Below are 25,428 nucleotides of genomic sequence, written 5' to 3'. Positions count from 1 at the left end.
GTGCCCAGAGACCAACAGTTCGCGGCTTGACATTCGCGTTGCACTTTACGGGACGCGTGAAGGCTGATCAAGCCGGTCCACACTTCCAGGCTCAACTTTGGTAGCAGCAAAATGCTGGAACTTGGCTCAGCACCACCAAACTCGCCGGTACATTCAGGCTCAGGTTCAGAAACCAGCTGGCTATAATGCTGCTCAAGTTCATTTCAAGATTGATTCTATTCGAGGGTATCGAGTTCTGTGAAAGATTACAGTCATCGAACGAGAGCCTCCCTCAAACCAACAATGTTCTCTACCTTCTCCAATCTGAGTCCGAAGTCTTGACCAGCGTGTTCGGAAGCCTTCAACTTGTTCAGCAGTCCCGATACGGGCCCTGCATCTCCACTTGCACCATGTACATCCACCGCCTCATCCCCAGTCGTCTTCGCTCCTCCGGCACGAGAGAGCAGCGGTCCTAGTGTCAGCTTAGACTCAGCCTTCTCCTTCACATGATGAATCTGCTGCCAAAGCTGCGACATTTCAAGTGGACTTTCCGAGCTCTTAAGGTAGATGATGTAGAAAGCATCGAATCCACCTGCACCAGGAATGCTTCCTCCAACCACACCAGGCACTTCATCACTGATCTTCTTGATCAAGCTACCGATCTCAGGAGGCTCGATTGGCACACCGGCACGCTGACCGAGTTCTCGCATACCTGCACGGATCGAGCGCAGGCTGTTGCGCATGTCGATGAGAGCTTGGAGCACTGTGCGCGGGGTGACTCGGAGATCGATTACCGAGGTCTCGTCTTCTTCTTCTTGGGGTAGGCACTTGAGCTCCGCATCCCAAGCGGTGGAGAGCTTGGTGGCGGCGGAGTCGATGAGCTTTTCATAAGTGGCAGCATCTGAAGCATGCAACAGACGCAGTCGGAGTAGGTTGTCGGCCAGACCTTGGTTCGAGGACGCAATGACGTTGTACAGCTGCTTGGCCCATTCTGGCTTCTCTTTCCTCCATGCTAACACTTTGGAGACTAAGCTTGGTGTGTTAGACCCGGCATCAACGTCGACAAGGAGAAGATCAAGTGCAGGAGGTAGCTGTAGCGGCGCAGGCTTGGGTACATTGTGCTCGCTGTCGGACGCAACCAGACCTTCCGTAGCTGTGGACTGAACCTCTTCTGCGCTGCTTGCTAAAAGAGACGAAGGCTTCCACAGCGGGTTGTACGGATCTAGAACAGGTAAGAGCTCCGTTCTCGCTGCTAGCCTAGCACCACGCTGCTCCTCGTCCTCCTCCCCTTCCCTTAGCACCTTCTCGCCTTCGTCTAGGCAGGATTGCAACACTTTGGGCTCAAAGCGTCGGTATAGCTGGCTTCCCCAGATAGCAGCACTGACGTCGAATCCTGATCCGACTTTGCCCTGTGCTGCACAGTGTGCAAGTTGCGCGAGGTTGTGAATCAGAGCCAAGTCTTCCGTTTCAACCGAACTGGGTCGGTCGGGTAACACAGCTTGCAAGTGAAGCAAGAAGCACGCAACCAGCGATGTGGTCATAGCCGCACTCGATCCTAGGCCAGTCTTGTGCACATTAGCAATGCGGCACTTCTGTGGTGAGAAGGGTGGCAGCTGCTTGAGCTGTTCGAGTGTGGGTGCTGTGCCTTCGGAAAGGTTGAGAGTCTCTCGCTGTGAGTAAAAGTCGTTGTCTGCTGCGACGGTGATTTCGATGCCTTGCGGCCCTGTTCGGCGGAAGAGCGATTCGAGCTCATCTGAGCCCTTGAGTTCGGCTGCTAGTCGAAGGGTATATGCTAGAGCGAGTGAGACGAAGGGGTTGCGTCCAGCTTTAGCTTGCGATTCAGCTGTTTGCTCGAGGATCCAGTGTTGGTCTGCTTGAGCCTCTCTCTTGCTGTCCTGAGAAGGTGGTGCTGACACGGCAGAAGCACGATATACCCAGACAGCGTCGATGAACTGTGGAGACCGTAGCGTGATCATGCATGTCGCAGGTGTACTTTCCTGCGAAGAAGCCGAGAACGTGTAAGACTGTGCATGGCAGTAGAAACGAGACGAGGTTGAAATAACGAGACCAGGGTATGCAGGGTCGAGGACGAGATAGCCGCCAGCCACAAGCACTTTGCCCGGCGCTGAGACCGTCGTTTCACGGAGCTTATGGGATGCCATCGCGTCAACGCCTGTGATGAAACAGGTTGACAGAAAAGGAGTCTTGTCTGAACTGTTTAGCAGGGTAGGTTCAGAAGATGGTTTGGTTTGTGCAAGAAGAATGTGCATCTTGAAAGTAACACTTTGCGTCACGTGGCCACTGATGTTTGTTGTTAGAGGAGATGTTCTAACAATTCAAAACATTCGTAAAAATGGTGCCCTTCACGAAAGCTCGAGAATGACAAAGGTACCGATCCAACATGATGATGAGAGGTGACGTAAGCCAATGGTGAAGAGATCTGGACAGGTCGATCTGAACAGAGATTCGGCAGGGCCGATCTGACAAGGGATCGGGTGCAACACAGTCCCGCTTGTTGTCATGGTAGGTCATTAAGTAGGGGTTACTCCCACCTTTGGGAAGTGCCACACTAATGTATATACAGTATGCATGTAAACTGTCCCAAGATTTTACATGTCACCATACATCACTCTAATGCTCAATAGCTATAAGTTGTATTGCCACACTGTCTGATATTGTCTGAAAGCACTGCTTCTTCTCTCCAAGACTGTGGAATTGATATTGACATTGACTAAAAAAATTGTGCTATGAAGAAAAGCCAATTTTTTTTTATTGTGGGACAGTTTATAGAGCATGCTCCCAAATAGTGACACCACTCCATTCCTGACCTTGTGGGCTTTTGACTACAATGAAACTTGTAATGTAACTTGGTGGGCACCTTCATACACATCAAAAGTAGTGATGTGGAAAGTTTCAGCTCAATCAGATGACTGTGAGCAATCTGGCAGCACTTCCAGTCTGACACCATCATATCTATACCATCATGACAAAAACCACTCCCGAGAAGCACTGATCAGCACTCTTTCGCCTCCAAAATGGAGAATCTACCCATTCAGTTGCTGAGAAACTCAGTCTGAGCAAGTCTATGGTGTCTTGCATCAGCAAAAGTGCCTCTGCCAATGCTCCAAAGTCAAAGGGGGGCCAGCTGAGAAAACTCCAGCCTCATCATGTTTGCTTCCTGGACCACTATTTTGAGCTCAATTCAATGTCCACAGTCAGGAAAGCATGTCATGCACTGCAGGAGACATTTCACATCAAAGCATGCCCAACAACAGTAAGAAAAGCACTTCATTACTGTTGTTACAAAGCATGAAGGTTAGTGAATAAACTGAAGCTACTCAAGAGGCATTACAAAGCACATCTCAAATTTGCAAATGAGCACAAGGACATGACTGTTGAGGATTGGAAGAAGGTGGTATGGTCTGATGAGATGAAGATCAACTTCTTTGGACCAGATGGGAAGCAGTTCTGTTGGATTAAGAATGCTGGCTTCAACAGCAAGCTTGTCAGGCCAACAGTCAAGTTCAGCAGTGGCTCCATCATGATCTGGGGCTGTATGACATGGGAAGGGGTTGGAGGTATATGCTTGGTGCTGGGATCAATGAATTCAGACCAATACATTGATATCCTGAATGGCAAGCTTTTGAAAACAATCTCAGATTTGCAGCTTCAGCATGCATACACCAACATCATGTTTCAGCAAGACAATGACCTGAAACACATGTCGAAGAAGACAAAAACATGGTTGGAAGGCAATAGCATTAAGGTTATGCAATGGCTGGGGCAGTTGCCAGACTTGAACCCAATTGAACACCTCTGGCACCATCTCAAATTGTGACTTTCACAGTATAGTACAATTGCAAAGTCCAGGGATGAACTGCTCAAGAGATGCAAAGCTGAATGGACAGCAATCACTCCAGAGACATGTAGGATACTAATAGAGAGCATGCCAGACTGCATCAAGGTGGTTCTGAAGGCCAAAGGAGGGAATACAAAGTACTAAGGTGTTCTTGAGGAGTGCTCCATAAGCTGTCCCACAATAAAAAAAAATTCAGCTCTTCTTCATAGCACAATTTTTTTTTAGTCAATGTCAATATCAATTCCACAGTCTTGGAGAGAAGAAGCAGTGCTTTCAGACAATATCAGACAGTGTGGCAATACAACTTAAAGCTATTGAGCATTAGAGTGATGTATGGTGACATGTAAAATCTTGGGACAGTTTACATGCATACTGTATATCAAGCAGAGAGCACTAGGCTTTCACCACATTCCTTTAGTCAACCGAGTATACATGTTTCTGCCCTAAAGAAGTAGTGACATCGTGCTCAGACTCTCCCCGATCACCAGTTATCAGGACCAAAACTTCTTTACTTATATCAGAGAAAGCTCGCCTGCTCCTTGATGGTAGCTTGCACTCAGACGCTTTACAACAAGTGTTGCCCTATTTCTGACAACACTGGGTTGGGAAGGCCGAGAGACGATCCTCCAGTCGGCCGTGACGAGGTTGTCTGAGGGTCATCTGATGGATGTCGCGGTGCTCATCACGTACCTAGCTTGAAACTTTTCCGGCCTCGTCAAGGCAAGGTGAGCGCCGTAAGTGAATAGTTCGTGGCGATTAAGAGATGTTTGTAACGGCATTGCACACATGTGATGATGACCGTTCGAGAGGGTGGACTCGTTGAATTCCGGGTGATCCCATCAGCGACGTCGAAGCGAGTGTGTCTGAGTTTCAACTCTAAGACCATCCAGAGTATCAGAGGTTGGTGTCCCTCGAAATAGTTAGACCGAGAACAACGATCGTCTCGCTGCAGTCTTACCGCCTGGACGAAGTGAGGACATTGTTGTCAGGGATCTCGTGGGAACAAAGCTCTGCTTGAAGGGCCTGTGCATTTCTTCATTATTACGGATTGGAGAAGAGGGGCGATCTTAGTTGATAGGGTGAGTGTGTTGCAAACCAAGTTGGCCGCTGTATGACGATCCAATTTGGCCTCCCACAAACCATGACGCGTCAAGCAGGATGAGGTCTAGGGTTTTCGACTCCGACACGAAGACTCTGTGCCTGGAACATTGTAGTTGGTTCCTATGATCGATAAAGTCCCCATCAACGTAAGATGGTCTCGTTGGACTTTGATGTTGAACTTGCTGTTCCAGGACGTATTCCGTCGGACCAGACAATAAGGATGCCTCCAACCAAGCTTCCCATGACGTCTTGTTGTCGTTCAAAGAAGATTCCGACCAACATGGTGGAGGCACCCAGCTTCCGAGCCGCCCACACCTCATACGACTAAGCAAAGCTCGATACTGTACTGTACAAGTACGCCATGATGAACGCCCCCATCACGTCGCGTGCAATGCAAACAAGCCAAGCTGATTCGTTGTTTACGTCGAGCCTGGATTAAGAACGATTGGATCAGGAGGACCCAAGCTGATCAGTTGATGACCTCGCGTCCGGAGACAAATTTAAGGTGAGACGCGAACAGGCTCGCATGACGTAGCTTGGGAACAAAGGAAGAAAAGAAGCGTTTTGCCCCGCAAGCAGACTTGGCTTCCATCCATCCCTTAACCATAACGATATTTGTCGATACAGACACACTAGCGAATCCAAAGGCAAGACTATATTCAGAGCGCATGTTACCTTCATTGTTTGACACTTTCGCAAACAAGCAAAAAGCTGCAGCAAGCTTGAGACGTATCCAGGATCGACTTGGACTAAAGTAAACTTCATCACTTTGACTTCAGCGCGGCTGGTTGGTGATTGATTTTGAGCCCAAAGCTGTCGCAGGGCGAGGCTTGACGACACTGAAGGCCGCCCAGACATGATCGTTGATATACGCAATGACGTGTCATCGTATGGTTCTGTCCAGATCGACTCGAGGGGGTATCAAACTTTTTGCGTTTTTAAAAACGCGGGTTTTTCGAAGGACGCGTTTCTGGGGGAAATTTGAACGCCCCCGTAAGGAAACGCAGGTTTCCAAAAACGCGATGAAGTCATACGGCCGATAGTAGACGTAACCTAACAGTAAGCATATGAAACATGACGTGGTATCTATCTTCTCCACCTCGGGTATCGGAAAGCCGGTATGACGATGCCTATCGCGATGACGCAAGCCGATACACCGCACAGGCCTTGACAACATACTACGGATCCGGGTGAGCGAAGGCGGCGAAGGTGTGAGATCGAACTAGAGATAACATACTTTCACTGTTGTGGAGTGAACAAAAACGCGGTTTTTTTTTACACTTGGGGCAGCTTATATAAGCTTTTGCGTTTTTTTGATAAACGCGCTCTTGAAAAATTCCGGGTTTTTAGAAACGCAAAAAGTTTGATACCCCCTTCGATCCGAGCTTGTCGAGGCATCGTCGATGTGGGGTCGTCCTTGCTTCCCCCAGCAAGAGCCGAGTTTGCGGGGCTGGGTCTGAGACAAGAGCAGTAGAAGACATTCGTTTGAACTGCTTAATTCCTGTGTCGGCCACAAAACGAAGTCTCGGTTAGGGCTACGGCAGACGTCGATCGTCGAGGGCTGTCCCCGCAGCCCGCGCTCCGGCGATCGCGGGTCACGGCATGGGAAGCAAAAACAAGACTTGGTGACGTTTACTGCCAGTGTGGCTGGTGAAGGCAACCATGATCCGCGAGATCGGAGTGGTTAACCGATCCAATCAAAAAGATCGGCTAGCACATAGGAGCGCGAGAGAGGGGAGAAAGTGGGAAATGCGAGTCCAGACCTGACATGGGGCACCACACAAAAGTCTCAAAAAAAAACAGACTAACCGTCCAGCAAGCGAGAGAAAGTAGCTTCGATTTTTAGCGGCCATTGTAGCCAACTTTCTTGCGCCTTTCGGTGCTGTATGGTCGGGAGCCGCCGAAGCCTTGTCGAGCCGAGGCGCTGCTGTTCTGCCGCACGTCTGCGAATTTTCACACGGTTGCCCATTGCAAATCCACATCTTTCCATCTTTGTATGGCCGCTCTGTCCGCTCTTCCGCTCTGTACAACCTTTCGAGGCAACCGTGATCCATGCCTTGGTCGAGCTAGAATTTTGTCGAGCTTTGGAAGCTTGGCAATGAGCATGAACGGAAAGGGGGAAAAAAAAAAAAAAAAAAAAAAAAAAAAAAAAAAAAAAAAACAAAAAAAAAAAAAAAAAAACAAAAAAAAACAAAAACAAAAACAAAAAGAAAAAAGAAAAAAAAAAAAGTCTTAGTTTCTCGCTTGCATAGCAACTGAGGACTACAGAGCCTTATTGTGATGCCGAGAAGGTCAATATGACTGAGTCAAACACAAGTCACCTCTGTTCGTAGCCTGTCTCGTCCTTCCTTGGATACCAGAAGGGAGCCGCCATGGTGTTCGATGTAGCATCTTCCTTGAAAAACGCCAGCTCAAGCCGTTAGGATCGGATATGTGGTTCGGCAAGAGAAGCGCTAACGGCAGATCCAAACAAACAATTCCATCAGCGCGTCCAAGACACCTTTGACGCTTCGTCACTCGATTCTGATGCATTTGGTAACCTACTAGGTGAAGATACGGACGACAAGCTGCACCAGTTGTGCAACACGCCAAAGCTTGCTACTTTGCATAAAGGTTTTGGGATCGAGCGTAGCAATATCATAACAGGCGGTGGTCGCTTACAGTAGGACTGAACGGCAGACAGCAAGTTAGTGGCGCAAAGGGAGCCGCAGAATTGGATTCATGCAGACCCAAATTGGTGGTAACCTCCAAACAGACCGGCCTGGAGCCCTTTCTGTGCGTTTGCAGGAAGCGCTTCGGCTAGCTCCTCAAGGCGACCAAAGTACGGATCTTGATCTTGCCCGCATCGGATGTTTTGCCCGCACAGCCATGGTCAGAAAGCGCTTTGCTAGAACACAAATCAAAACCTCGTAGCTTGGTGACACTACCTTGGAGAAGAGCTCACAACCTGCACTGTGAATGGAAATTGGCAACGGTCCGGTAAGGCATGAAGCGAGCCGAAGAGAAGGTGTTACAAGAGCCACGCTGGATTCGTCACCAGTGAGTTTAGCTTCGAATGACGACGTACTCCGTACACCAGCTCCGACCCAAGACAGCTGGACGGAAAAAAGAAAAGAAAAGAAAAAAAAAAAAGGCACACTTGAGCAGTTGCTCCTGGGTTTGCTCTGTGTATTGGTCGCACTTTGAATTTCAATAGTTACTGTATGCATCCCTTAATCCAGACGATGGCACAAAAAGGTTCCGTGTTCCTCTTATTTTTATTTTTATTTTTTTTAATTTTAATTTTTTTAATTTTGCTTTCTGAGCACATTATGTGTCTGCTGCAGCTGCTCTCCTGTTTCCATGTCAAACAAGCCTGCCTTTCTTCCTTCTCACCACCCTCCAGTCCGTCACCTGTTTCGCTTTGAACGGCGTCCATCACACTGCGGCTTCTTACTCCCTATCCGTCACCTCTTCACCTTATCTAGTCAGCGCCATTCGTTCCTCTTCCAACGACCTCAACTCTGCACACAACGAATCGCGCCATCCTCGCTAACGTCTCTCAGTTCAGCCCGACCAACTATCCGTCCTGCTTCATCACCTCAACCTTTTAAGCCGCTTCGTACCGTTTCAGCACCCTCTTTCGCGGTCAGACCGTCTCACGCGACCTGAATAGGTGGTCCTTGCACTACAGCTTCCCGTGTCGCGACCAGACTGTCCTCGCACTTGACACCTGTTTCGAGGTTATAGCGACCCCGTAAAAGTTCGGTACAGCTGCCTCATTCGCCCAGCAACTGCAAACGCAGCGCAGCGCAACCGTCAAGCTAAGGCTAGTAACTGCGTCTCCTGTCCTCCTAGCTGAAGCGCTTGTGTGCCCCTTCCTTGCTATCACCTAAGTGCCTTCGACACTTTCAACATTCCGACCCACTCCACGCTCAGGCCGCTTTCCTTCGGCTACCGATTCGCGAGCCTTGTGCTTCATGACCTCAGCATAGGCTAAAGCTACAAAGTGAGGAGAACTAGCCTCAACACTAAATCCAGCATCCAACTTTTCCACAATCCAAAAGGCAAAGCATGAGCGTAGCTGTACAGCTCCCTTTGAACAACGACATTCACACCATGGCCACTCCATCCTGTTCTCACTTGCCGGCTTCGGCAGCATTTGGCTCCTCCTCTGCCAATACCTTTGACAAGAGCTCTGACCTCCCTCCTATGCCAGTCCCATATGAGGGTAAGTACTCACTCCTCGATCAAGTCACTTAGCTTCGACTGAACATGTCACTCACCTCGATTCTTCTTTCTTCGCGCTACACAGACTTCCAATTCTCCCTCGATCTACCTGCTGAGCTTGACCTCAACGATCTTCAGTTCCTCAGCTCTGTCGACCGTAAGGGTGGTCCTTCGAACCCCATGACACCAAGACTCACTTCCCATTTCATGGGTTCCACACCACAGGCCATGCCTTTCGGCCACGACGACATTCATATGTCCAGCAGATCCAACAGTCGAAGAGGAAGCGTGTCCAAAGGCAGCAGACCAGCTTCACCCCGAGTCGGATCCTCCCGTTTCTCCGAATCGGCATTAAGGCCACCGCCGCCTCCCGACTTTGAGCCTTCGGGCCCCAGCTTGTTCGACATGGACACGTCTGCTAACAGCACCATGTCGCCGTTCGGCATCGGCACTCCAGGTGCAGGAGACAAGGGAGCACAAGGAGGACAGCTCTTTGATGCCAAGGAGAAGAATCTTTTGGTCAACTTCTTGCAAGGTTTCGAGTGGGATTTTGACCCAAGCTTGCCAGAAGGGATGCCCAGCTTCTCGGCAGCAGCAGCAGAAAGATCGGCGGCAGAAGCAGAGGCCATGGGCTTCCCGGCCGACTTTGGTTCATCAGCAGCCAATCGAGACCCTATGCTCCACGAGGGTCCAGCAATGTCAGCAGCAGCTCGGCGGATGCAGAACCGCACAAAGGTAGCAGCAGGCCTCCCTTCAACATCCTCCGGCTCTGGATCCGGTTCCGCTACAGCCTCTTCACAGAGCCCTCACGACACTTCATCGTCTGCCACATCGCCCCACGGCTCAGTTCGCAGCCATCAGCACCGACGCTCGCTCAGCAACAACAAATCGCGGTCCTTCCATCATGATGCTGACCTCGTTAACACAGCATTCGGCGGAGGTTTGTCAGAATGGTCGACGGGCGGCGCGTCTCACCAGCAACAGGCAGCGCAGCAAGGCTACGCAAACCACGCAGCACACGATTCCCCAGCCACAGGCAGCAAGCGCAATGCCGGCCACTTTGGCATGGGCGAGGCGGACGAGCAGACCCAGGCTGCTCTTGCTCTCGGCTCGTTGACAGGCATGCACGCCGACATGTTCCGTATGAGTGCAGGTCTCGATATAATCCACGATCGCAATGAACAACAGAACCAGCAACCGCCGCCGCCGCAGCAGCAGCAACACGCGCCAGCACCGCAGTCTGCCCGACTGCCAGCCGCCCCCAAGCAGACCGCCTCAGGCAAGAAGCTCAAAACAGAGCATGAGGATGACGACGCACAAGGCGACGGCAGTGCAGCAAGCAAGCGGGAGCTGCTCACCGAATCCGAAAAGCGCCAGAATCACATTCTTTCCGAGCAGAGGCGGCGCAACTACATCCGCGAAGGCTTCAAGGATCTTGTGGTCCTGCTCGATGATGGACGCAACTTTGGCGCACGCGCCTTGGGTCTGTCCTCCGGCTTTGGCACCGGTGTTGAGGACGAAGGTCTCGATGACCGATCGGATATCGATGATGCCGTGGATGTTCTCGCTGTCGGACGCAAGAAGCCGCCGAAGAAGGCCAAGAAGGTTGGACCTGACGGGGTACGACAGCGCGGCAAGGGTCGTGGTAGGGGCGGTAGTGCTGGTGGAGGCGCTGGTTCCAAGAGTGCAGTTCTATTCCAAGCTGTTGACTTCATTCGATGGCTTGATGGCAAGAGCCGCGAGCTCACAAGACAGTGCGAAGATCTCGAGCAAATGGCAGGCATTCCTGACCCCGAGAGCATTGTTGCTGCCAACCGTCCTGCCAGTGCCAAGACTGCCTAACCTCTAGCCAATCATGTCGAAAAGATGGGACGTTCCTGATCCGAATCGTATCTCTCGCTTTCTTTCTACGTATCTCGTAACATCACTGATTCACCCCTTCCAGTAGCATTTCATATGGACTTGGATATTTGCTAATACTACGCTTGCATTTCTCAGGATTTCTTGATGCCTGCTTGTCTGAATGGTGGACGTATGTGTATGCGACTGGATATCTGAACCATGTCGTGTCATGAAGATGCATCCCTCGGCGAGAGGAAGCGTGTGGAGTATACTCGCCGACTTCCGAGAATTTGGCCAAAATTTTGGTTTGAGAAGAAGCATGCATCAATCCTCCCAAATCCTCCTTCGGCCAGCCAACAACACCAGCCAGATTGCATCATTCGGCGACTGCGACTTCCTATTCTCAATATCTGAGGCGGGTCTCAGGATGGTAGAGACCCACGTGCCAGCTCTGTCAGAAGACCAAGAGTCCCACATCCGGTCGCTGCTAGAGTATCCAACTTCCACCCCGCACCTCAACCCTTTCAACCTGGAGATTCGAAGCCCTCCCGGTGGCGGTGCTGGTCGAGGCGTCTATGCCACCAACCCTGTACCCGCGGACACGCTCATCGAAGTCAGCCCTGTACTTCTGTTCCCACCAGCAGAGTATGCTCAGTATGGCAGCAAGACGCAGTTGGACGGCTACACCTTCGTTTGGAAGCGTACTTCGCAGGGGTCTGCCATTATGGCGCTAGCACTTGGACTCGGTTCACTGTTCAATCACCACCCAACAAGCCCCAACGTCAAGTATACGTTGGATCATGCTACACACTCGATACGCTACACGACAACACGCGCGATACAAGCAGGCGAAGAACTGGCCATCTCGTACGGCTCAGGGAGGATGTGGTGGGAACCAGCACGCACAGCAGAAGAGCAACAACGAGAGGAAGAGGAAAGGAAACGAGCACAAGATCCGGATCATGAGGTCATCCAGATGGGTCGCATAGGCCTCGACTCGGATGAAGAAGATGACGATGGCGCAGCTACGAAGGCAGCGGGGACTGTTTCAAACGGTGTCGAACTCAACGCAGCAGCCGGGCCAAGTCGTGCTGTTGTTGACAGAAGCAAGTTTCCTCCAGTCTATCGGCTCACAGCAGCTATAGACCCCGTTACACTCCCACTTCAGACTCGAGATGCGTGGATCATCGACATCCCCCCGATTTCAGCCTCCCTCTCCATCAAGTTGCTCCAAAAACATCCTTCCGTCCTGCAGAACCGAGACGACGGCCTACACTCCACTCGACACCTCCGCTCCTTCCGCACAACACCCACCGTCCATCCTGATGGCACCAAGATCGCCCGCATTCAGTTTCTGCTGTGCCTCGAAAGTGCCTTCCCGGACCGGAGTCGCCTTGTCGAATGGCTCATAAAGGAAGCCGGAGGGATCTTCGGCGATCAACCAGAACCTTACTTAGGAAAGGTACCGGTCATTGCAGCACCTAGCAAAGACCGCTTACCCGAATGGCAAGCTGTTTGGCCCTGCATTGTCCGAACGAACCCAAAGGAGCACGTCTCTGGTGGAGTCGGATCAGGTCCTAGTGCTGGTCCGGTGTTGTTAGTGGACAGAGCGAAGGACGAGTCAATGTGGACAGATGCAAAGAGGCTACAGTGGGTAGCGAACAGGTTTAAGCGTGTTGTTGCTCTCGCCCGTCATGCTTTGCAGCAAGCAAACCTTGAAGGGATGGAAAGGAAAGAGCAGTGGAAAAGAGTGGTGGCATCAGCAGCACACGTTACTCATCCCTACGACGTTGCTCGGCGATTTGTACCTTCCTCTACCCATACTCACGGTGGTGTGATGGCATGGGAGGAGAGAGAGACTACCGACTGGTCGCATTTGATCGGTGACCAGGCTCCTTATGTTGGTCGAATTCACCCATCTCCGCCCCAAGAAGCAGAGACCCATCTGACAACAGAAAAGCAGCGAATCCTAACAACATTCTCTATGTCAGAACCCGAATGGGCAAACTACTCTACGACCACATCCTCCATCTACACCTCTCCTTCGGACCCCACAATGGGCATCATCGAAATAGACGCAGTCGATCAACGCCTCGCTCGTCAGAACCCAATCAAACATGCTGCTATCGAAGCCGTATCCAGAGTCTCTGTTCTTCGTGCTTTAGATCGTCAATATCCACGCTCCTCCTCTCCTCCTTGGGACCCAGAAACCAGCACCGCAGGAGTGCCAGCAGTTAACGGCTCAGACTACCTCCTGACCTCCCTCTCACTCTTCACCTTGTACGAGCCGTGCATATACTGCACAATGGCCCTTTTACACTCTCGGGTCAGCGAGATTTACTTCCTTCTCCCCTCGCCCGGCAGAGGCGCCTGCTGTGGCGCTGAACTACCCCCTGAAACGAGCTGTGGCGACGCAGGAGCAGATGGCGGCATTTACGCATTGCAGGAACAGAAAGGTTTAAATCATAATTTTACTGTTTGGAGATGGATCAAGTCCAATCTTAGCTCAAGAAATGACGCAGAGGGGGACAAGGTGGATGATCTCGCGCATGAATTTGATATTGGTCTGTTGGATCCCTGATCTGATTCTGATCGCCGACTGAAATGCAACGTCACATAGATAGCGCAAACAACCGTTCGAAGTCTAAGGTGTGATTCATGGTTCTTCGCTGAGCATCTAGCCTTCTTGGCTCTCAGTCTTTGCGGCGGTCTGTGTTGCGGAAGGAAGCTTAAGCTCCTTGTCCCCAACCTGAAACGTCTCACCAGCATCCAACTGCGCTTGCTCAAACTCAGGATCTGCTGCTGGACCTTCAGCCTCAACAACCTCTGCAAATATCGTCCGATCACCAGCGTCGGCTGTCTTGTCGTCGGTGAGCGGCTGCTCGACAGCTGAGCATCCAATAGACTTGCTAGCCGATTGGTAAGCCTTCACTCCCGTCGATGCTCGACGATGCATCTGACTTAATCCCAACGCAGACTCTTCATCGCCGCCCTTAGCTTCTGCTCCTGGTCTAGCAGGAACAAGAGGCGGCATCGTTGCCCCTTCACCCTGCTTACTGCCCCCACCCTTCATCGCAGCACCACCAGCCAAGATCGGACTGCCGAAACTTGGGATCTTGAACAGCGAGCTAGCTCGGAACGCACTTGCTGGTGATGTCTCTGCAACAGACATCAGCTGAGAAGCTGGTGGAGGAGGAGCACTGAAGCTCTGTGGTCCTGCCTTTTGCATCGATGGAATGCCAGGGACAGCCATCATCGTTGCTCGTCCAGGTTGCTTCTTGATTCCTGAGCCAAAGCTCGGGGAGGAAAGTTCGGGAGGAATCGGCGAGTAGGATCGCTCGGTTTTGGATGGTGTCTTCGCCGCTGCTGCGTCGTCTGCTTGGCTCGTCTCTGGCTTAGCCTCGGGCGTCTCGTTCGTTGCCAAACTGGAGGCTTCAGTCGGTGCCGAAACGACGTCTGCTGCTTCGCCAGGCTTTGCAGCTGCCTGCTTGTCAGGTAGAGCTTGATCGAGCTTGTCAAAGACATCCTGGCTTGCTTTTTGTACCTTCACATCGCTAGACGACACCTTGTTCTCGCCATCGACGCGGCGCTTAGGGGTGCGCGGATCCGGTAAGACAGCGCTAGTCTCAGCAGCAAGGGTTGACTCACCATCCACTGCAGAAGACGCTGGCTGCTCGTTTTGCGCGTCATCTTGCTTGACAGGCTCAATCTCCTGAGCCGATAGACTGGACGTCGAAGCAAGCGTCGTTGTAGCAGATGGTGCAGGTGGGATGAACGACACAATGCCACCGGCGCCACTCTGTCCAGTCGACGAGACGCTGCTACTCGGCTTGCGCTGTGGCAGCGCTGGAGGGATGATTGCTGCCGGAGACGTCTCGTTGCTGCTCGTCCTCTCAATGCCTCGACGCTTCGATTCAGCGCCACCCTCCTTCTCGTGGAAAGCCGGAGCAGGAGGTGTTAAATATGGAATCTCTGCGTCCCATTGCGAGTCGCCAACCGACGTTGACGAGTTGGATCGTGTGTCAGCGAGCGATGCAGTGGAAGCGAGTTTCGACGAAGAAACCGACGGTCCTCTGCCACTCTCCGGGGTTCGGTCTGTCAGAGCGTCATCAAAGCCGTGCACCTCCTTGGAGGCTCGCAGCTCTCGGTAGGGCTGACGATTGTTCGAGTTGGAGTATACACTGACATTGTCATCATCGGTATCCGTCAAGTTGTTGCGAGCATAGTAGCCCGCCGATCCGTGCTTGTCTCGCAAAGTGCTGAGTGTGTCTTCGGGGCTGGCCTTGTCGAATCCGAGACCAAAGCTAGTCGGGTCAGGCGGACTGCTCGCCAGCCACGCTGACTTGCCAGGTATAAGCGACAAGCGGCTGGACTGCGATTGTGTCATGCTATCTCGACTCTGGCGGCTGTCGGTCTCCTCGTACTCTGGCGGCCTTTGCTTCGCCTCAGCGCGTTTGGAGTTCCAGTTGGCCCAGCCACGCTTGATAGCATCCTTGGCATCCCGGGCAGCTGCTTGCCTAGCCTCCTTGTCCGCCATACTCGCCTTGGCTTTGTTCCAAGAGGTCAACAGCATGGCCGAGGTCGAGCCTGCCATCGCATTTGCACCCTCCTCTGCACCATGAGCGCTTTCGTTCAGGCCATATCGACTGCGTTGGACGCTGGAAAGTGCTGAAGCAGCATCCTGGCGCGGCACAGATCGAGTCTCTCTCGGCGCCTCGTTCGGTCTGCGTGGAGGTGGTGGTGGCGGCGCCATCGACCTCTGGGCACTGGTTGCATCTCCCGCCTCCGAGCTCCTCGAACTTGTACGAGAAGCAGGAGCGAAGTCGGATATCGCGGAACCTTCTGTTGACTCGGTGCGTGCGAGCTCGCTTCCATCGTCAAACATCTTCTTTGCATTCTGGAGATGAGCAACATCCGACCTCGAGCCGCGAAGGGAAGACTTCGTGCTGTGAGTCAGGCTGGCAGGACTCTCGACAAAATCTCGTTCGTCATCTCCGTCATGCATAGATGGTGCCTCGAGCGTTTTCCTCTTTTCTTGTGCCGGATCTACCGGTTTGACCGCATCTGTATCGAGTGCAAGGAGTGGCTCTAAGGCGCTTGACACGATGAAGGAAGGATTTCCAGACGTGCTTCCTGACTTGACTGGCTTCGTCTCTTGCGAACCCGTTCGTTGCATTTCAGTCAGCGCATCCGAGGTTGTTCGCTCTTCTGCCTTGGCGTTATCAGCTGTTGACAAGATCGACGGAGAGCGTACGGGAGAGATGCCGGTGATGATGCTGGCAGAATCTGATACAGCACGGATCGAGCCTTCGCTTGTGGGGACCGACAGAACAGACTCACTCCTGCCTGAGACGCTGGCTGAATGTGAGCGTTGCGAAGGACGTTCGATGCTCGCATTCCCTAAGGCCAAGCTGCTCTGCTCTCGACGGCTTGCAGCACCAAGTCCGAGCGAGGAGAGTCCCGACGCGGAGGCGACACTTGAGACGGACGACTTGGTCCCAGAGCCGAACCAGGTCCTCCGTTTGGCGGACTGTGAATCCTGCCTTGGCGGCGAGCCAGACAGGGCGCTGCCTCCGCCCGCTGCAAGGTCGCGGGACAAGAGATCGCTGAGGCCGGCAGCAGCAGGCGACGATGTTCGAGCAGTCGAAGAAGAAGGCTCCTTAAGCGAAATCGACGATGGCTCAGCGCCAGTCTTGCGGTTGCGAAGAGCCTGGGTAGATGAAGCACTGGTCTTGATCGAGCTCGTCTCGCCGTCCTCGTCGGCAAGCGCATCGCGCGGAGTGGATGCGCTGGCGCCGTCTGTCACAGGCGTGGCTGCACCAGAGACAGGTGCGCTGACAGCGCCAACCTTGTTGGCCGCAAGTAGATCCGAGACCTTGATGCTGCTCGTTTTTGGTTTGGCGTCGCGCTCTTGCTGCGTTGCTGTAGTAGTTGTGGCGACTGCAGCTGGGTCTGACGGCTCTTTGACCTCGGCTTGGAGCACATCGGATTTCTTGGCAGCGTCGGCAAAGATGCCTCCTCGCAAAGGTAGCGAGCGCGTGTCAAAGAACGAGATGTCGTCCATGTTGGGGACAACGATGGACTCGTTGAGAAGCTCCTTCAATCTACCCTCGATCAGGCGAGTGACCATACCCCATTGCACTTTGCGCGCGCTCACGACTGGCTCGATGTCAATCTCCATCTTGGGCATTGTGGTGAAGCCGAACCAGAGACGACTACTGGGTGGTCGCTTGACGTGCAAAAGAAGATTGCCTTCAAGAGATCGGAGAACGACCGCAAGGACGATAGGAATGTTGTATGGCTTGAAGCGAGCACCAAGCGAGAGCGTGAGGGTGGTGGAAATCGTGATCCGGATCTCGCCAACGTAGTGCACGGCGACCTCCATGCTAGCCTCTCCTTCGCTCGTTAGAGCCTTGAGCATAGGCCGACTGAAGCCAGGCGCGCGACGACCTACATCTACTTCCTCCACCTTAATGTCGCCAAGGAAGCCGGGCGTCTTGACGCGGTTGATCTTCTTCATCATTTTTGAGATGATGTAATCTTCGAGCCAAGCGGTGCGATAGATGGAAAAGAAGATACGACCGACAAGAGCATTAAGCCATCGCAGTGGAAGCGGGTCGGGAAGGCTGTCGAGGGAAACGAGGAGCGATGCCATGTCCTCTTGCGAGAAAGTGGGACCGATCGGATCGCCGAGCTTGCCGAAGAGGCGTGAAAGGAGGTCGGCGGCACCATCATCGGGCAGCTTGGTCGAGAGGCTCGAGTCTGGCAAGAGAGAAGCTTGGAGAAGAGCATGATACCAGTCCTCCATGACGAAGTTGTTCTTGCAGAAGATGAACCACTGCGGTCTTCTTCGGCCAAGGTGTGTTGTGCGGCCCTTCTTGCGTTCGCTGGCGGAACCGACGATGCGAATGGCATTCCTCTTCATGAAAAGCTCGCCATCGCGCACGAGGGCACGCTTAGCCTTCTTCCAAGCTTGTTTCGCATTGAATCCCTGCTGGTCAACGGCGCCGTCTGCGAGCTGTTCATCATCCGTGGTGGTGCCACCGTGCTGTGTGGATGCTGGTTGTTCTGGATCGAGGTCTCCGAGGGTGTCGCCGAGGCCAGCGACGAAGATGCTGACACGCTTGCCACGAAGATCGATAGCAGCGTGGCATTCGGTGTTTGGATTGGCAGTATCATCGGAGGAGTAGAGGTAGAGGATGGGCGACTTGAGAATGCAGAAGAAGTTCTCTTTGCCGGCTGTGCCTGTTGGGGTGGCAGTAGTTCCTGTCGAGGTGGGTGCCGAGCGAGCGTTGCTGATGTCGTTGGCGGGCTTTTTGGCGTTTGCTTTGCCTATGCGATAGTCAAGGATACCTCTGTACATTTGGGACATGTATCCGGCGCCTGCATTTGCAGGAGTAGCGGGCGCCTTGGAGTCAGGGGCTGCACCTTCGTCCTCCGAGTGAAGTTGGCTCGAGTCTGACTCGCCCTCGACGAGCGAAGCTGGAATGGCAGCAGGACTGTTGCTTCCGTTGGCGGCGTTGGCATTGTCCTTGTCTGAGTCAAATGTGGGTCGAACGGTGAGCCAGCCAGATGAGAAGGGCTTTGGGGCAGAGGAGTCTTTGGCAGGCCCAGGACCAAGACGCTTGGCGGTAGGTGGAGCAGTGGCATCGCCCTGAGGGTGATCTTTGCCTTTCGCGTTTTCAATCTCGGCGTGGAGCGCGGCGTTGCGGGCGGCGAGATCGAGAGCAGCCAGCTTCCTCTCGTGTGTGAGTTCGACGTCTGCTTCTATGCTAGGTGGACCATTCTGACGAGTCGAAGGCGCATCGAAGTAGAAGTGCAGGAAGGCACCCAATATGCATAGCGGAAGAAAGGTGACACCTCCAAGGAGGTAGTAGAAGGCCTCTCGCAGCATGATGGGTTGTTGCTAACTGCTGCCTCTTTTGGGGGTTGAGTTGACGTCAGCGCCTATCGGTAGGACATGGCGACTAAGGCTTGAGTGTCAAAGCTGTCTTTCTTTACAGCCCGTCAATGGGAGGTGGCGAAGGGTGAAGATGGTGGTGGGACTGATTACTGTACAGCTTCGAGTAGCTCCAAACAAAGTCACACGCGCAAGACAAGGCTCCTCTCGAAAAGGCAGAGAGCCACGTCAGGGTGCTTTCTCAAACGTCACACTTTTGACACCGAACGAGACGTCTGTGCGCACAGAGCGAAAGAAATAAAGAAACTGATTTCGTGGAAGTCTGCAGAGCGGGGAAGGTCCACATCTTGCATCGACCGACGCTGCTCCTTGGAGCCCAGCTAAGGTGCAGTACACGCACGAAGCATGCCGTCGCAGAGGGGGCTAACTCGCCTGCCTGACGTTGAGAGTCGGGCCGAAGATGGGGGGGAGCTACAGTATATTAGTTAGTGTCACCATCATTTGTAGGTTTCTTCCTCCACCTCAGCCAGTCACAAGTAAGCGCCACTTTCGTCTGCCCCCTGAAGAGCTGCGTTCTGGCCAATTTTAGATCACGATTTGGCCGGCGCGGATTTTTTGGCACGGGAATCTTTGTTAGCTTACAGTTTCTCACACAAGTCAAATGGAGCGAATTGAGAGAACGGAGCTCCAAAAAAAAGAAAAGGAGGCGATTTGTGCGGTGATGAGATCAGAGCGCGAGAGCGAGAGACAAAAGCAAAAGAGCAACACAAAGCACACACACACACACACACACGCAGACTGCACTGCACAGAACACCGCTTCACGCACGCACAGTTGGTTGGGCCACATCACAACCAAGCTCATCCGCCGAACACCTTGCAAACTACTTCGACCTCCACCATAGTCACTCTCCTCACAGCATCTACATATCAGCAACATGGATGAGAAGTACGGTAAGTGCAAGACAATCTCTAGGACAAATTTGCACCTCAGCACTCAGGAAGCTGACATCTTTTCTCTCTCTCTCTCTCTCTCTCTCTCTGTCGTTGTCCTCTACTTCGCCTCCACAGATGCCGTCATTCTCGGCACCGGTGTGACTGAATGTGTCCTCTCCGCTCTCTTGTCCGTCGATGGCAAGAAGGTCCTCCACATTGACCGAGGTCAAGTCTACGGTGGTGAGATGGCTTCGCTCAACCTCACTCAGCTCTACGAAAAGTTCCGTCCAGGTGCCGAGCCTCCCAAGGACTGGGGTCGTGACCGTGACTGGGCTGTCGACCTCATTCCTAAGCTCATCATGGCCAACGGTGAACTCACACAGATGCTCGTACACACCGATGTGACTCGATACCTAGAATTCAAGCAGATCGCCGCCTCGTACGTCTACCGTGATGGCAAGATCGCCAAGGTGCCTGGCACCGAGATGGAGGCTGTCCGTTCCTCCCTCATGGGCCTGTTCGAGAAGCGCAGGGCGAAGAAGTTCTTCGAATTCATCCAGAACTGGCGTGACAGTGACCCAGCTACCCATCAGACTCTCGACCTCGACTCCGACCCCATGGTCAAGGTTTTTGATTACTTTGGTCTCGAGCCCGGTACCAAAGACTTCATCGGTCACTCCATGGCCCTCCACCTCGACGACTCGTACCTCCAGCGTCCTGCTCGTGAGACCTACGACCGCATCATCCTCTATACCTCGTCTCTCGCTCGCTACGGCAAGTCACCCTATATCTACCCGCTCTACGGTCTCGGCGAACTTCCCCAGGCTTTCGCTCGTCTCTCGGCTATCTACGGCGGTACCTACATGCTCGACAAGCCTGTCGACGAGATCGTGGTCGACTCCGAAACTGGCAAGTTTGTAGGTGTCCGAAGTGGTGAGGAGACTGTCAAGGCCGACATGGTTATTGGTGACCCTAGCTACTTCCGGGCCGGTGTCAATGGCAAGGACAAGGTGCGCGAGACCGGCAAGGTTGTCCGTGCCATTTGCATCCTCAAGCACCCCATTCCTAACACCGACAACTCGGACTCGGTTCAGCTCATCATCCCTCAGAATCAAGTCGGACGAAAGCACGACATTTACCTCTCGGGTGTCTCGAGCGCGCAAAACATTGCCGCCCGCGACTTCTACGTCGCCCAGGTCTCGACCATTGTTGAAACTGACAAGCCCGAGCTTGAACTGCGACCCGGTCTTGACTTGCTCGGTCCCATCCTCGACAAGTTTGTCTCGATCAGCCCACTTGAGGAACCCACCGAGAGCGGTAAGGAGGACAACATCTTCGTCACACGCTCGTACGATGCCACTTCGCATTTCGAGACTGTCGTCGAGGACGTTCACGACGTTTGGAAGCGCATGACCAACGGTCAGAAGCTTGTCCTTAAGAAGCGTGACGATGGCGAGGGCGCTCAAGTCCAGGCTTAGACTTCCAACTTATTCTATTTCGTGATGCGTGATACCTCTAAATCTTTGCATTGCATGCAACGCCACACTTTGTTCCGGATTTGAAGACGTTGTTTTGAAAGACCGTGCGCAACTTATAACCACAGACTAGCATCCCTCTTGCAGCACCAGCGATGAAGTCGAGTGAAGCAGTGAATAGTTTGTACTCGTTTATCAAAAGATTCTTGTCCATACTTTGATGTCAATAACAGCAACAGGTTCGCCACGACAACATGTGTGATGCTGCAAGTTGCTTGTTGGACCAAGCTGAAGTGGAGGAATTTTCTTGGACGACAAGTTTCGAGAGCTGAGTTATGGTACGCGCTGATAAAAAGTGAGGAAGTTGAAGATGCGTCGGCACCACAACGGGATAACGGGGTCCACGGAGCATAAGCGAGACCTAAATGAATGTCTAATGGGAAAGGCTGCACACAGTCAGAAATTCATGTGGGATGCACATGCATTGCCATGATGACACACATTGGATAACAACTCAGGGGTGACCAAGAGTGATGACTCATCATGGATAAACATGGGATTGGAAGTGACCATCAGATATATATATACATATATTCATGCACACAGTAGCATTCAATGTAAGGATTCAAGAAGTTATATGACTGTGCAGTTGAGCTTGCAAGTAGCTCTGATCTGTTGCATTTCACTTGCCATCTTCAACTGATTAAGAGTCTGAAGCCCTACCAACTGAGGTAACAGGGAACCCTTTGTTGCCATGACAGACAACACCAAAATACAAGCAGGTGCAAGTAAAGCCAAAGGAGGTAGAAAGGGTAAAGTTCCTCAACCACGAGTTCCCGATAATGATGCCACCAACAAAACTGAAATCGAAGCGACTGACGAAGAAACCGATTCCGATTCTGATCAAAACAGTGGCAGCAAACGATACAACTTTCGCACTCTGGTGAAGCTCCTCGAGCCGGTGCCCAAGTTAATGTCACAAAGCTACTATAGTTGGAATGTCCACATCAAGTCCTTCCTTCAATCTGTTCCCCACGCCATGAAACACCTTGAGGGAACATATGACAAGAACCACCCCAAGTGGAATTGTGTATTTGATGATGCCCTCACAAATGCAGTACATGGCACTATCAACACCACTGGGGAATACAACATCAACTACCTAATCCTTGACATCATTAGGGAATACCACACTTTCCACCAGATCTGGAAGAAGATTGAAAATGGATTGACCAATGAAGCCATCATAACCTCACATCGAATCACCCTCATAGCCCAGCTAGGTGAGCTCAGAATGTACAATTCCAACATCCAGAAGCTCATCCAGGAGATTAGGACAATCCAGATGGAGAGCAGCTTACTGGGAAAACTGTTTGCAGATGACACCTTGTTTTTGACCCTACAGAAGTGCACTATCCACCACCCTGTGTATAAAGAAATGGTTGCCACCATCAGTCAACTCACTTTCAACACACTCACTACAACCCTAACTATCTGACAATCAGCAGTTGAGAATTATCCCACCCAAAAGATTGACCCTCACCAGGTTAGTGCCAGAGTTGCTGGCAGTGACAACCAAGAGGAACCAGCTGCGAGGGATGAGAAGGATGAAGACAACGCCAATGCCAAAGTTAGTGTTCAACCTCGAAAGCTCCAGTGCTGGGTCTGCAAGTGACTGGGACATGGGATTAGCCAGTGCAATGCTATGGTAACCATCCCAGAGAATTCTCCCCTAGCCAAGACCAAATAGGAACCATGGTGCTCCTTTGCACCAAGTTGGCAGAGGCCCCCTGGCTCTAAAAGAACCCCTCACTGGATCTTAGACTCAGGGGCCAGTTATCATATGGTTAATATCTACAGTATGCTCATCAATCCTAAAACTTGCTGAAAATGTGTATTCACAGCTGGAAGCAAAGTTTTAGAAGCAACAGCTATTGGAGATGTCAGCATATCAACAAGTAACGGAGATGTACTACTCCATCATGTACTATATGTTAGGCATCTCAATATTAACCTTTTGTCAACCAACTCATTAACAGATGAAGGAGCATGAGTGATATTGGATTCCACCAGTGGGCAAATACACTTAGCAAACAGTATGCTACTCAAGATGACCAAGAATCATGAGTGAGGACTTTTAGAGTTCTGAGGTGATGCATGGCAAGAGAATGCAATGATCACATCAACATCATTATTTGAGGGTGTTAATGAAGATTTCAAGCAGATAGAAAGCAAAACCAGGATATCTAAGCAACAACTATGGCATGAGCACCTAGGGCACCCAGGTCGAGATAAGACAAGGGCCATTACCAACCTTTTAAAGGATAAGAACATGGCTGAATTGGATCTGGATATGACCCAAACATGTGAGCAATGCATCTGATCCAAGAGTACAATAGCTCAAATGGGACAAGGTAGTGGTGAGAAATCCATCTCCCCACTTGACCTCATCCACATCAACTTGATAGTTGACTCCTCACACACAGCAGAATATACATGCACACTGGTATTGGTTGATGACCATAGCAAGTACACATATGTGCAGCCCTTATTATGGAAGAGCCATGCATTCTCCAAACTCCAAGCCATAGTATCATACCTCGAAACACAGACAGGAAAGAGACTGAAAGCCATATGATCAGACCAAGGAATGGAGTGGCAAAGCAATGATGCACTTGACTGGGCATACAATAAAGGTATAGAATGGCAGATGACAGTCGGGTACAACAGCAAGCAAAACAGATGCATGGAAAGAATGAACAGAAGTCTAGGAGAAAAGATGAGAATGCTACTCATGCAGAGGAAACTGCTGAGAAGCTTCTGGCCATATGTGATCTGGGCTGTGGCATTCAAAATAAATCTCACACCCAATGTTGATGGTGAGTTCCCATACCAAGTCATGTTCAGGAAGTCACTGGAGCAGCTCATAAAGTTCTTACAGGTTTTTGGATGTTTAGCATGGGTTAACATCCCTAAAGTTAAAAGAGACAGCAAGAGGTTGGACCAACAAGCAGTGGCATCCATATTCCTGGGATACAGTTTGGAAAGAAGAGGGTGGCTCTTCTATAGTCCAGACTATAACCCAAACATATTCTGGAGCAACTCCATGAAGTTCATGGAAGACAAGTGCTGGGCTGACAGAACAGAATGGCACCCAACAAGAATACAGTCACCGCCAGTGCTAGCAGATGAGGCAGACCTCAGTGACTTAAGGTACACAAATGAAAATCTATTCAATGAAAGGGAAAGAGAGCCCCATGATGAGCATTTGGATATGAATGCAATTGACAAACCAAATGATGAAAAGGACTCCATTGAGGATACAGCGAAACATACAAAGAACGTGACCGACTCCAAAATACAGGCCAGCAACCCAATTCTCAGACTCACAGCAATGAACCATGATAGACAGAGGAACCTGGATCCGACAGTAAGTGAAGCTTTATCTGGAGAAGACAAGCAGCATTGGAAAGAAGCAATGCATAAGGAGTTGGATGGACTCAGAGCCATGGGCACATGGGAAATTGCCGACCTCCCAAAGGGGATGAATGCTGTCAACATGCATTGGGTTTTAAAAATCAAGACAGATGCAGATCTGATCCTGACAAAATTCAAAGTGAGGCTGGTAGCTTGAGGGTTTACACAAAGACAAGGAATTGATTATACAGAGGTGTTCGCACCTGTGGCACCTATCCAATCTATCTGAGGAGTCTTAGCCATAGCAACCATGCAAGATTGGGAGGTAGACTGCATTGATGTCAAGCAAGCATATCTGAATTCAACGCTACACCATGATGTGTTCTTGAAGCTGCTGATTGGGACCAAGATCCCTCCAGGAAAGCACCTAAAGCTAATCAAGGGACTGTATGGGCTAAAACAATCAGGCAGAGAATGGAACTTGGAATTGGACTCACATTTGCAAAGCATGGGTTTTTACTGCATGCTGAGTGCACCTTGTCTGTACTCAAGAGGGACTGGGAATAATCTAACTATTATTACAGCATATGTGGACGACATGCTTATAGCATCCCCCAGCCAAAAGGAGATAGATCAAACTAAGAAGGAGATAATGGCTAAATGGGGAACAGAAGATAACAGGCCAGTGAGAGAGTTTCTGGGCATATGCAT

The 25,428-nt window shown here is 51.5% G+C and overlaps 6 protein-coding genes across 6 annotated transcripts; 4 read left to right on the top strand and 2 right to left on the bottom strand.

Annotated features, from left to right (window-relative positions):
* Window positions 1–251: 251 nt before the first annotated feature.
* UHO2_00682 (uncharacterized protein) lies at window positions 252–2,141 on the bottom strand (the record flags this gene model as incomplete). The annotated part of the gene is made up of 1 exon (XM_041557302.1): window positions 252–2,141. One exon carries the CDS (start codon window positions 2,139–2,141, stop codon window positions 252–254), a length of 1,890 nt encoding a protein of 629 aa, XP_041413236.1.
* A 6,896-nt stretch (window positions 2,142–9,037) lies between these two features.
* On the top strand, window positions 9,038–10,990 carry UHO2_00681 (uncharacterized protein; the record flags this gene model as incomplete). The annotated part of the gene is made up of 2 exons (XM_041557301.1): window positions 9,038–9,149; window positions 9,234–10,990. The coding sequence occupies 2 exons, from the start codon at window positions 9,038–9,040 to the stop codon at window positions 10,988–10,990; spliced, it is 1,869 nt and encodes a 622-aa protein (XP_041413235.1).
* A 427-nt stretch (window positions 10,991–11,417) lies between these two features.
* UHO2_00680 (uncharacterized protein) lies at window positions 11,418–13,571 on the top strand (the record flags this gene model as incomplete). The annotated part of the gene is made up of 1 exon (XM_041557300.1): window positions 11,418–13,571. The coding sequence occupies one exon, from the start codon at window positions 11,418–11,420 to the stop codon at window positions 13,569–13,571; it is 2,154 nt and encodes a 717-aa protein (XP_041413234.1).
* A 96-nt stretch (window positions 13,572–13,667) lies between these two features.
* On the bottom strand, window positions 13,668–18,884 carry UHO2_00679 (uncharacterized protein; the record flags this gene model as incomplete). The annotated part of the gene is made up of 1 exon (XM_041557299.1): window positions 13,668–18,884. One exon carries the CDS (start codon window positions 18,882–18,884, stop codon window positions 13,668–13,670), a length of 5,217 nt encoding a protein of 1,738 aa, XP_041413233.1.
* A 943-nt stretch (window positions 18,885–19,827) lies between these two features.
* UHO2_00678 (uncharacterized protein) lies at window positions 19,828–21,303 on the top strand (the record flags this gene model as incomplete). Its single annotated transcript, XM_041557298.1, has 2 exons — window positions 19,828–19,843; window positions 19,961–21,303. The coding sequence occupies 2 exons, from the start codon at window positions 19,828–19,830 to the stop codon at window positions 21,301–21,303; spliced, it is 1,359 nt and encodes a 452-aa protein (XP_041413232.1).
* Window positions 21,304–23,950: 2,647 nt separating this feature from the next.
* Window positions 23,951–24,934, top strand: UHO2_00677 (uncharacterized protein; the record flags this gene model as incomplete). The annotated part of the gene is made up of 1 exon (XM_041557297.1): window positions 23,951–24,934. One exon carries the CDS (start codon window positions 23,951–23,953, stop codon window positions 24,932–24,934), a length of 984 nt encoding a protein of 327 aa, XP_041413231.1.
* Between the last annotated feature and the right edge of the window lie 494 nt (window positions 24,935–25,428).

Source organism: Ustilago hordei (genome assembly GCF_900519145.1).
Source record: "Ustilago hordei strain Uho2 genome assembly, contig: UHO2_contig_01, whole genome shotgun sequence".
In the NCBI taxonomy this organism is placed as follows: Eukaryota; Fungi; Basidiomycota; class Ustilaginomycetes; order Ustilaginales; family Ustilaginaceae; genus Ustilago; species Ustilago hordei.
Note: the sequence above shows the minus strand (reverse complement) of the source record. Positions and strands in the feature narration are given on the sequence as shown.